Raw genomic sequence first — 11,892 nt, forward strand, 5'->3', positions numbered from 1 at the left:
AGTATAGTGTCACAGGCCACTTCTGTTGGCCATTCTCTAGTTGTTACTGTGCTCTGTAAGCTGCCTTCTTACTTCACCAGACCTAACCTTGTTTAGAGAGGAGACTGAATTTTTAAAAAAAAAAAACTATCACTTCTTTCAGAAATTCTTAAAGCTCATATCCATGCTTACGGTTATTATTTTTTGCACACACACAAGACATTAGTTGCCACACATGAGGGGTAAGAATTATCAAATACCAGAAGCAGTCAGTGTGACAGTGATCCAGGCAGTTACCTAACAAGCTAGGTGTAACTGTTCTCGGGGACTGTCATGCACTGTAAGGAATTGTACTAGGTTAAGGTGGTAACACTTTTCAAATAATGATAATGAAAAATTAAATTGCATGACCTTCTTTATTTCAGATGAGGCTGTGGACCCAGGCGAGACAGATGGGATGGTATGCAGCAAAGTGCATGGCCGCAGCTAGTGTAGGAGAGTCCATTGACATGGATTTCAGCTTTGAACTTTTCGCTCATGTAACAAAATTTTTTAACTATAAGGTAAGATAGATAGACAAATATTAACAGTACCTTTCCTGCTTGTTAGTCTTATAACTAATTACAGTCATCTAATTTTCTCATGTGAATAAGAGCTTAATCTGGTTTTAATCACTGTACAAAAAATGACAGATTTCCTCATTTCTTACAAACCCTTAACTGGTATTATTGCTGGAGGCTTCCCCGGTGGCTCAGAAGGTAAAGAATCTGCCTACAGTGCAGGAGACCTGTGTTCGATCTCTGGGTTGGGAAGATCCCCTGGAGAAGGGAATGGCAACCCACTCCAGTATTCTTGCCTGGAGAACCCAGGGAGACAGGAGCCTGGTGGGCTACAGTCCTTGGGGTTGCAAAGAGTCGGACACGACTGAAGCACCTAACCATGGTCTCTAGTCATCTGATAGTCGGACCTACCTTCTCACTGAACTCGTGTAGTTCAGGGGGGAAAACAATCTCTTCCAGATTTGTTCCCTGATGGTACATTTCTGAGTTTTATTTGAAATTCAGTCCTCCTTTGTGAAGGGAACTAACAGCTATTCATATTCAAGAATGAGCAGGTACTACCCCCTACATATTATTTAACCCTCTTTACATCACTCTGGGGCAGGTTTTTTCCTCCTCATTTACTGACAAGGAGAAACATACACATACAAATATATACATAAATTTCAGAGAGATTCAACAATTTGCCCATGAAAGCTCTAACTCAGTTTCTTATTCACCCTTTAAATCATAACTCTAGGCTGATGTAGTCCACGTCCTACATGTTCATATATTCACTAGGTATTTTTAATGTTCATATACATTGTATGGTCGGAGAAGGCAGTGGCACCCCACTCCAGTACTTTTGCCTGGAAAATCCCATAGGCAGAGAAGCCTGGTAGGCTGCAGTCCATGGGGTCGCTAGAGTCGGACACGACTGAGCGACTTCACTTTCACTTTTCACTTTCATGCACTGGAGAAGGTAATAGTAACCCACTCCAGTGTTCTTGCCTGGAGAATCCCAGGGTCGGGGAAGCCTGGTGGGCTGCCGTCTCTGGGGTTACCCAGAGTCGGACACGACTGAAGCGACTTAGCAGCAGCAGCACACATTGTATGGTAGTGTCATCTGTAGAGTAAATGCATACTGTACAAATGTTTTCTTTGGTTCCTTGTAAATGGCACTTTTTTTTTAATATTTATTTTAATTGGAGGTTAATTACTTTACAATATTGTATTGGTTTTGCCATACATCAACATGAATCCGCCACAGGTATACACATGTTCCCCATCCTGAACCCCTCTCCCTCCTCCCTCCCTGTACCATCCCTCTGGGTCGTCCCAGTGCACCAGCCCCAAGCAACCAGTATCATGCATCGAACTTGGACTGGCAATTCGTTTCATATATATTATGAAACATATATTATGTTTCACGGCACTTTTAACAGTAAAATTTTGTGATTTCCCATTCTAGGAAAACACAAAATAACTGTGTATTTTGTTTCTTCTTAAGTACTCACTAAAATAACATTTTTCTATTTCTCTATATAGGTTGTATTACTGGGGAAATACAATGCACAGGGCTTGGGTTCAAACCATGAACTCCTGCTGAGGTGTACCAAAGGGCAGGAGTACATCAAAGCCGTCCTGCAGAACGGGCGAATGATGGGCGCTGTCTTAATTGGTGAAACTGACTTAGAAGAAACATTTGAAAATTTAATTTTAAACCAGATGAACCTTTCAGCATATGGAGAAGATCTGCTGGATCCAAATATTGATATAGAAGATTATTTTGACTAAAAAGGGCATTTCAAGAGCTATATCAAGTTCCAAATAAGATTTAAAAAGTCAGAGGATTACACAGATTTATGATGACCAGCTGAAGTTAAAATAATTTATTTATAGGGTTTTTTTTTCTAACACAAAATTGACCACTAATTATGTAAAGATAAGTCTGCAGTATTCATTTCTGTGTTTTCAACTCAGAGACATTCATTTGTGATTTAGCTTTGAAACAAATTAGCTTGTTATCTACTTAACCAACAGTGTGGTGTCTGGTTAACATACCAGAGCCATTCTTTGACCCTGAAAGGCAGGGTGTGGTTTCAAGAGGCTTAAGCCAGTTGTGTGAAAAGAAAAATACAGCTAGCTGTGACAAGGCATAAAGAACTTAACAAAGTTACATGAACTTAATCTCCTACGTATTTTACATTTAAAGGGTTTTACAATAAAGTTAATTTATTTTTCCTGTTTCATACTGTAAATTTATGCAATTCATGATCTCAAGACCTCAGAATGTCTCCAAATTCTCAAGTTTTCAATACTTCAGAGATAAATTCTGAAAATGTAGCTCCATATGTATAAAATATTAATGAAATTGTCTTAAAATTAAACTTGTGATTAACTACAAAACTAATAGTGTATCCATGCATAAGTTATTTTCTTGGAAAATTTAGAAACAGTCATCTCATGCATTATCAATTTTTCTTTTCTTAGCCCCTGTATTCTTACAATCAGGTTGCTGAAGCATGTTTGCAGACCTCTTCAGGAAATTCCTTGGAGTTTTTTCTTCCCTCTTTTTATCAGTTCCTTCAGAATGACAGGTTTGAGGTGATTCAGTCTGCAAAACAACAAGACAAACACTGGTAAAAATTCAGCTATTTCATTTTCTCAGGAGATTAATATCGAGTCCTTCTATACTAATCAGCTCTTTTAAGTGTCCACTGTTATTGTTTTTATTTTCAAATTTCTTCCAATATGAGCCCCATCTTGAATAGGAAGGGCTGTGCTATCAAGACCATAAAGAATACCTGACATGTCCTTGGACACACTGGTGCCTGCTGAGCTTTTGCAGGCTGGAGAGCAGTTAGTTTGTGATGGGGTTTTCAACTTCTGCACAAGCTGACTTCTCAGCTAGCACTGACCACAGGCAAGGTCATAAGAGCAGGGTGCATCGTAACATCAGACATTAAAATGGAGTTTTCACATTCCAAAAGGTTGAAAACCCCTAGTCTTCATTTAAAAACTAGTCTAAATTCTTCCACTTAATACCTCTGCAGAACACAAAAGTAGGTTTTATCTCTTCTACACCCAGATTCCAAGAACACTGACTTATCTCTTCTGTGTTCCACTGGACCCAGAAGAGAACAAGTTAAAGAAAAGCAAGACACAGGCTTTAATGTCTTTTTCAAATAACTGAAAATTAGTAATCACCCTGAAACAGTTCTGCGTGGGCTTCTTTACTCTCATGGTAATAACGTGTGCCTCGTTGTTCAGAAGGTTAGCTTTAGGTCCTACTTTCAAATATGAAATGGTAGCGTAAGCTGTAAAACTGTAGTCTTCTCTGCAGGAGACAAAGGCCAACAGTCAGGCTTTGAGAAGTTGCAGACAACAAACTGAAATTTATAAAAAATTAGTAAAATAATTTTAACTAACATTGATATGAAATAAAACTTTTAGTATAAAAATGCAATAAAGTATTGTACTTTTCTGCTGCTTTGACATATGATAATTAAAAGTTTGAATTTGTTTACTAGGTAAATTTTATAGTGTTTAAAAGTTCCTATGAAACAACCACTAAACCCTTTGTTCTGTTGCACTTATATAAAAATGACACTCAGGAAAGACAGCATGTGAGGGCAAGAAATGGGTCTGTAGATACTTGAGATACTGCTGTATGAGAAAGTGTGCAATGATTTTCTCCAGGTCTTCACGAGGAAGTGTGGGAGGAGCAAGGCCTGCTACTCTCAATTTCGAGGCACCCTTTCCCATCCAGGAGTCGATCAGTTTTAGTGGCGTGAGCTTTTCATTCAGGTCCTCGGCCTGTTTCAGGATCTTAATAAGATCCCTGCAGTATGCAGTTACATTCTTTCTTTCAAATGCTGTAATGAAAGAGACATGGTTAAAGATGAATGAAATTTTGAAATTAGGGCAAGGATAGGCTGTCCTAAGTGGTTAGACTCGTTTAAAAAATAAATCATCCAATGTGAGCCACCCTAAACACTGGTTTGTTCCTATGTTCTGAATTAAGACTTGCTCAAGTCTCTTTTCATTAGATTAAGCTATAGTCTCTCTAAGACACGAATTTAAATGATATACAAAAAAATAATCTGTTTATTGGAAGGTCTTTGGAGATGCTCTCGGAACCAAAAGGTATCAGCCAGACATGATTATGACAAAGACTTAGAGGTGTTTACAGGAGGGTAACTCTCTTCTACATATTTACCAGGTTTAGACTACCATATTTAGTCAATCTGTTCTTCATTTCTTCATATTTAATGAAGCATGCTCATTAAGCAATATTCTGACAACCAGTGTGGCTTCCTAGGGACTCTAATTTCACGACAAGAATCTCCTGGACAGTTATTCCCATCTATTGACACGAGCACTCAGATGTATTTATCAGACTCTTACTAATTTGGTCAGTATAAAACAGTCTAGTAAACACAAACAATTTTCTCTACCTGCAAAGTTAAAATTGTCGTGACGTTCCCCCACCAAGGCATCAGAACTCAGTGAGGAATGGGTTAGTCTAGCTCATCAAACACTATGCATACATACAGAATTTTTTAAAGTGAAAATACAGCACCAACACTACTAAACTAGTGTCTTACGAGTGATTGAGTATTATCTGGATCAAAAATGATACACTATAATCTCTATGTTGTACTAAATTTCTCTCTTCAGTCAGTGACTATAAAGTATTAGAGATTATTACAAGAGGTTAGCATTCTCATATATAAATAGTATTTCTAATCAGAGGAATTTTAAATGTTTCCCTTCATTTCTTAAAAATTTAACATCTCGGTGTAGCAATATAAAATACATGCATACACATAATAGCTTTTAATTTTAAGTGTTACTACTCTCGAATCTGAGAAATTCTATTCACACCTTGCTAATTCTTTTAAATCCATTTTGAGTGTCTAATACTGCCCTCATATAGTCCTAGTTACAAACATTAGCTTATAGAAATCTAAAAAGGACAACTCACAAATCTCTTTACAGCAGTTATCACACATTTTGTTACATGCTTCTGGACTCCATACTTCATCAAAATGTTGAGCTATCAATACACGGCGACATCTGCAAACACATTAGAGATACGAATTATCCCTGTTTCAAAATACAGGGTTATATACTGTTACTAGTTTCCTGTTGCTGCCATAACATTAACACAAACTCCATGGCTTAAAACAACGCAGATTTATAATCTTACATTTTTATAGGTTAGAAGGCTGACATGGGTCTCACTGGGTTAAAATCAGTAAAAGCAAGGTGTTGACAGGGCTAGATTTCTCCGAGCGGTTCTAGGGAAGAATCTGTTTCCTTGCCCTTTCCAGACTCTAAAGACTGCCTGCACTCTTTGGCTCATGGCCCCCCTTCCTCTATCTTCAAAGCTAACAATGGGTTAAGTTTTCACATCATTTTGACATCTTATTCCTCCTTCCACATTTAAGAACCCTTGTGATTATAGTATGTCCACCCAAACAATTCAGGATTATCTCCCTATTTTAAGATCAGCTGACTACAACTTTAAATCCATTTGTAACTTTAACTCCCTTTTGCCATGTAAAGTAGCACACTCACAGGTTCCAGAGATTCAGATGTAGACATCTTTGGAAGACTACTACTACTATGCCCACCATATGTAATAGTTTTTTCCATATGTTGTTAGTGTAAAAATAACTTCTATGCACTGGGAAACCAAAAGATTCGCATCACTAGCTTTATTACAATTTTCACTTTACTGCAGTGGTCTCAAACTGAAACTGCAGTATCTCCAAGGTATACCTGTATTAGAGAATCTTCGTGAGAGCAAAGCAGTTTCCTGTACTTTATAGTATCATTTTGAGTCTAAGTCCCAAAATATGCTTCATGAGGGCCTATTGGATATCTAAGGACATTTTCATTTTCTCATTTTTTAAACTTGCTGTAGCATTAATAGGAAAGAAATACCATTTTCTATCACTAATTACTGCTCACTTAAAAAATTTTGAGTCCTTATAATATGATGGGTAATAAGACTACAAAGATGACTAAGAGTAAAAATAGTAATTGTGAGGGAAGAATACAAATGCAAGATTGTTAAAATGCATTTGAAATTAAGATAGCAAGTTACATCATCATGTATATAGAGAAATTGGTATATATAAACCTCATGGTAACCATAAACCAGAATTCTATTATAGAAACCCACACAAAAAAAGGAATTCAAACACTGAATTCATCAAACCACAAGAGTAAAAGAAGGAACAAGAAAGACCTACAAAACCACCTCAAAACAATGAAATGGCAATAAGTACATACCTATCAACAATTCCATTAACTTTAAATGGACTAAATGCTCCAACCAAAAGACATAAAGTGGCTGAATGGATACAAAATCAAGACCTGCATATATGCTGCCTACAAGAGACTCAGCTCTAAAGACACACATCGACTGAACGTGAGGGGCTGGGGAAACATATTCCATGCAAATGGAAATCAAAAGAAAGCCAAGGTAGTAACACTCACGTCAGACAAAGAAAGTGAAAGTTGCACAATCATGTCCGACTCTTTGCAACTCCATGGACTATACAGTCCATGGAATTCTCCAGGCCAGAATACTGGAGTGGGTAGCCTTTCCCTTCTCCAGGGGATCTTCCCAACCCAGGGGTCGAACCCAGGTCTCCAGCATTGCAGGCAGATTCTTTACCAACTGAGCTATAAGGGAAGCACCATATCAGACAAAATAAACTTTAAAACAAAGACTGAAGACACAAGAAGGACATTACATAATGATCAGGGGATCAATCCAAGAACATATAACAACTTTATATATATAGATATATATACACCTAACATAGAACCACCTAAATACATAAATATTAACAGACATAAAGGGAGAAACTGACAACACAATAACAGCAAGGGTCTATAATATTCCATTTATATCAATAGACAGATGACCGAGACAGAAAATCAATAAGGAAACACTGGCATTAAATGACACATTAGACCAGACTTGACATATACAGACCATTCTATTCAAAAATAGCAGAATATATTCTTTTCAAGTATACAAGGAACATTACCAATTCTCCAGGATAGATCACATGCTGTGCCACAAAACAAGCCTTGGTAAAGTTAAGACAAGGAAATAGTATCAAGCATCTTTTCCAACCACAACAGTATGAGACTAGAAATCAACTATAAGAAAAAACTGCAAAAAACTCAAAACATGCACAGGCGAAACCATAAACTACTAAACCACCAATGAATCACTGAAGAAATCAAAGACAAATGCAAAAATACCTGGAGACAAAACAAAAACACAACAATTCAAAATCTAGGAATTTAGAAATGCAGTTCTAAGAGGGAAATTTATACCAATACAAGCTTACTTCAGGAAATAAGAAAAATCTCAAATAAACAAGCTAACCTTACACTTAAAGGAATTAGAAAAAGAACAAACAGAAACAAGTTAGAAGAAGGAGTTAATGGAAGGAAAGAAACAAAGATCAGAGCAGAATAAATAGTAAAAAAATAATGGTAAAAATCAATGAAACTAAGAGCTGGTTCTTGGCACAGAGTCTAAATCACTGGCCCACCAGGAAAGTCTCAAGAAAAACAGAATTAATAAATCTTTATCCAGACCCATCAAGGAAAAAAGCCCAAGTCAATTAAATAAGAAATGAAAAAGTTGCAACCTACACCAGAGAAATACGAAAGACCTAAGAGACTACTATGGACAAATATTTGCCAATAAAATGGATGACCAGATGAAACGGACGAATTCCTAGAAATGTACAATCTCCAAGACTGAACAAGGAAGAAAAAAAAATATGGACAGACCAATTACCAGTCATGAAACTGAATCAGTAATTTGAAAACTCCCAAGAAACAAAACTCCAAGAATAGATGGCTTCACAGGTGACTGCTACCAAACATTCAGAAAAAAGTTAACAGTTATCTTTCTTGAAGAAAGACAGAATAACTTTTTTCTTTTTCTCTTTTTAAACTTAAGATACTATATTTTTTATTGTTGTACAATTTTAAAGGTTACTTTCCATTTACAAGTATTACAAAATATTATCTATATTCCCTGTGTTGTACAATACATCCTTGAGCCTATCTTACACCCAAAAGTCTATACCTCCCACACTCCTACCTCCTCCCCCTACTCTCATCACTGGTGACCACTAGTTTGTTCTCTATATCTTAGAATGCTGCTGCTGCTGCTAAGTCGCTTCAGTCATGTCCGACTCTGTGCGACCCCATAGACAGCAGCCCACCAGGCTCCCCCGTCCCTGGGATTCTCCAGGCAAGAACACTGGAGTGGGTTGCCATTGCCTTCTCCAATGCATGAAAGTGAAAAGTGAAAGTGAAGTCGCTCAGTCGTGTCCAACTCTTCGAAACCCCATGGACTGCAGCCTACCAGGCTCCTCTGTCCATGGGATTTTCCAGGCAAGAGTACTGGAGTGGGATGCCATTGCCTTCTCCATATCTTAGAATATATGTTCTTAAATCCAGGCATTCTGCAGGTTCATGTACTGGTTTCTACACCCTCAGACATCTGCTTTTACTGCTTTACACTTGATGTTTCACCAATCTATTTACTCACTTAAGTAAGGACCCAAGAAACGTCACATGCTTTCACGTTGTTTTTAATTGACAAGTGACAAAAAAGTGTGTGGCTTACTTGTTTATGTTTTGACAGTAGGACACCATCTCATAAAGCTTTTGTTGTCCCACATTTTCCATCACCACCATTGAACTTATCCTGAATATATCTCCAAAGCCATAATACAAAATACAGTCTGCTTTCATGTCATCTCGACCTGCAGTGGGAAGCATCTTCAGATTGCATTGTTACTTTAAAAACTCAAACGTGCAAAAATAATAAATATAAAATTTGCTGGTGATATTTCAGTCTAAATATATCATATCTAGAAATTTCAGATAGAGATGTAAAAGTTAATTTGTAGCAGGTGTCCTCAGATTTTTAAAAATACGACTGAAGAGAACTATCAACAATCAGCTTTATTAGCTTAAAAACCTGTCCATAAATAATCCAGTTGTTCAAATTATAAACTTGAAACCACTAATTAAAAACTCAGGAGACAAAGATGGATATCAAATTACCTTAGCAAATGTAAGAAGAAATAATTCATTACATTCCAATAGAACATAAGGAAAATTTCTCCATAGGCAAATAAATATAAAACTTCAAAGGACTTTATTGTTTGTTATAAAAATACTAGCCAATAAAGAGTTAAAAATACAGTAGTAATAAATATCACTTACAGTTTTTAAAGCTCTTTTAAAAACTTACTTCTGGGTATGAGTTATACATACCTGCTCGGCCACTCTCTTGGTAATAATTTTCCATAGATTTACTCATTGAATGATGAATAACAAACCTCACATCTGGCTTATCAATTCCCATACCAAATGCAACTGTTGCCACAACTACCTAAAATGTATTAACATTGTATATATTAATTAAGCTAAAATACATTTAAAGGTGAATTAGGTTTTGATTAAAGAGCTATTAGTTAACCTGAATTTCATTCGCTGCCCATCTTCTATGAACCTTGGTCTTATCTTCTGGTTCCATATTGGCATGGTATGCACCTGCAGGAATCCCCAGTTTCTGTAAACTAATTGTAACTTGCTCAGAGTCTTTCTGAGAAAAGCAATATATGATTCCTGTAATAAAGATGTCAAATGGTTAGATATATACAGCACACTCCTGGAAAATTTTTAACTCACACACTCAAGATACTGGTAATTCCAATGCATGGGGAAAAAAAGAATTATGAAAAATTCCAAGGCCCTGAACACATACTGACTTTTCAGTATAACTCAAGATTTGATCAGCAACTTGCTCTAGAGCCTGGAGCCACCAGTTTAGGTTTCCATTATCTTAGTTCTCTCTCCAACTTTATCTTCCACTACACAGTATTTCTAAAACTGACGCTTCATCCTCTAGAAGACGTAAACAAGTATGCTGTGAACAAAGAGTTCCATGCACAAATGAGTTTAGGAAGCACTGCACTGAACAAAATTAAACAGGTGTATCTATCTGCAAGGCTGGTTAGAACGTCAAAGGTGCTGATATACCCTGTGACTCTGTGGGAAGAATAAATAACCTGCAGATTTTCTCAAACTTATTTGACCCTGAAACTCCTTTTACCCAGGGCACCCACCAATATCTCCTGGCAATCTACAGAATAGTTTTGAAATACAACTTTTATATCAATTCTTTGCTTTAGTAACACCTGTCTATGCATTAATCCTGGAACATGTTATACACAATCTCAACTCCATCTACACTCATTCAGCATTTACTTTTTATATTTCTTTACACAACTTTACACTACACTTAACTCATTCAGCATTTACTTTTTATATTTCTTTAATGTGTCCTTTATTATAAGAAAACTATATTTTATATCCCTATAGAACATCATTGCTTAGCCTTCCATCTTATACACAGTAGCTACTTAACTAAATATGTGCTATTGATAACATTATCATTAGGCCTATTCTAATACAATTAAGTGTAAATAAGCAAATCAGTTTCATGACTCTTACAATCTGTGTCATTAGCAAATGCCAACCCGATTTCTAAGATCACCAAGCAAATTAATTTTATCATGATATTTTCAAGTATGTTCTGCCATGCATTAATCTTTTTCTAGTGAACTGCTGTAGTATTTGTTACTTTTGTAAAGTGCTCAGTCTTTATAGGTGGTTTGTTTCTGTATTACCTGATTGCCCCTTGTACCTTCCATTAATGAGCTTTACAATGTCCTCAATAAAATCTTCAGTGTTTGAGGGCTTCTGCCGAACCTAAAAAAAGTTAACTTATTAAAAAGTAAATTAATGAGTGCCATTCGTGTGGTTATTTACTTACAACTTTCAAGGTGCCATTCTTTCTTGGACATGGTGTTTTCTCTTATCATTCTTTCATTCATTTCATCTGACCCTGTCACAACTCAGACTCTTCTTGATCCTTAATTTTTAATTCACCAGAGAAGAGGAGGCATAGAAGCAATGAATAACTTGTAAAGATGAAGACTTTATTTTCTGACCCTACTTTTGTAAAAACATAAACCATGGCACAAATAACTGTTCAGTAAGAACTCAGAAAAATATTAAGTCTATCCTTAAAGGATTGGAAAGTAAAAACAGCTGTGAGGTTATTTAACTTTCAAGGTTATATACTAAATAAAATCTAAATAGGGAGTATTAGCAAATCTTTAAGGGTATAATAATTTTGCATTATTTCATAATTAATTTTATAGAGATGTCATTAGGGTCCTTGGTTATCTTTTTCATTTTTTTGGCTATGCCATGCATCAAACCCATGTCCCCTGCATTGGAAGCA

General features: G+C 36.3%; 2 protein-coding genes across 4 annotated transcripts in view; one reads left to right on the forward strand and one right to left on the reverse strand.

The window, feature by feature from the left end:
- The window catches only part of PYROXD1 (pyridine nucleotide-disulphide oxidoreductase domain 1), a 26,391-nt gene extending 23,460 nt beyond the window's left edge, over window positions 1-2,931 (forward strand). For both annotated transcript variants that reach the window (XM_010855942.1, XM_010855941.1), the window contains 2 exons: window positions 405-542; window positions 2,067-2,931. In XM_010855942.1, coding sequence (XP_010854244.1) covers window positions 405-542; window positions 2,067-2,315 — 387 coding nt within the window. In that variant the 3' untranslated portion in view covers window positions 2,316-2,931. The remainder of the gene's footprint in view (window positions 1-404; window positions 543-2,066) is intronic.
- Window positions 2,396-11,892, reverse strand: part of RECQL (RecQ helicase-like) — a 32,739-nt gene continuing 23,242 nt past the window's right edge. For both annotated transcript variants that reach the window (XM_010855939.1, XM_010855940.1), the window contains 8 exons: window positions 11,273-11,354; window positions 10,060-10,208; window positions 9,855-9,972; window positions 9,199-9,337; window positions 5,509-5,600; window positions 4,177-4,396; window positions 3,729-3,858; window positions 2,396-3,135 (listed from right to left, as the gene is read on the reverse strand). In XM_010855939.1, coding sequence (XP_010854241.1) covers window positions 2,983-3,135; window positions 3,729-3,858; window positions 4,177-4,396; window positions 5,509-5,600; window positions 9,199-9,337; window positions 9,855-9,972; window positions 10,060-10,208; window positions 11,273-11,354 — 1,083 coding nt within the window. In that variant the 3' untranslated portion in view covers window positions 2,396-2,982. The remainder of the gene's footprint in view (window positions 3,136-3,728; window positions 3,859-4,176; window positions 4,397-5,508; window positions 5,601-9,198; window positions 9,338-9,854; window positions 9,973-10,059; window positions 10,209-11,272; window positions 11,355-11,892) is intronic.

The sequence above is a fragment of the Bison bison genome, unplaced genomic scaffold (genome assembly GCF_000754665.1).
Source record: "Bison bison bison isolate TAMUID 2011002044 unplaced genomic scaffold, Bison_UMD1.0 scf7180017864370, whole genome shotgun sequence".
In the NCBI taxonomy this organism is placed as follows: domain Eukaryota; kingdom Metazoa; phylum Chordata; class Mammalia; order Artiodactyla; family Bovidae; genus Bison; species Bison bison.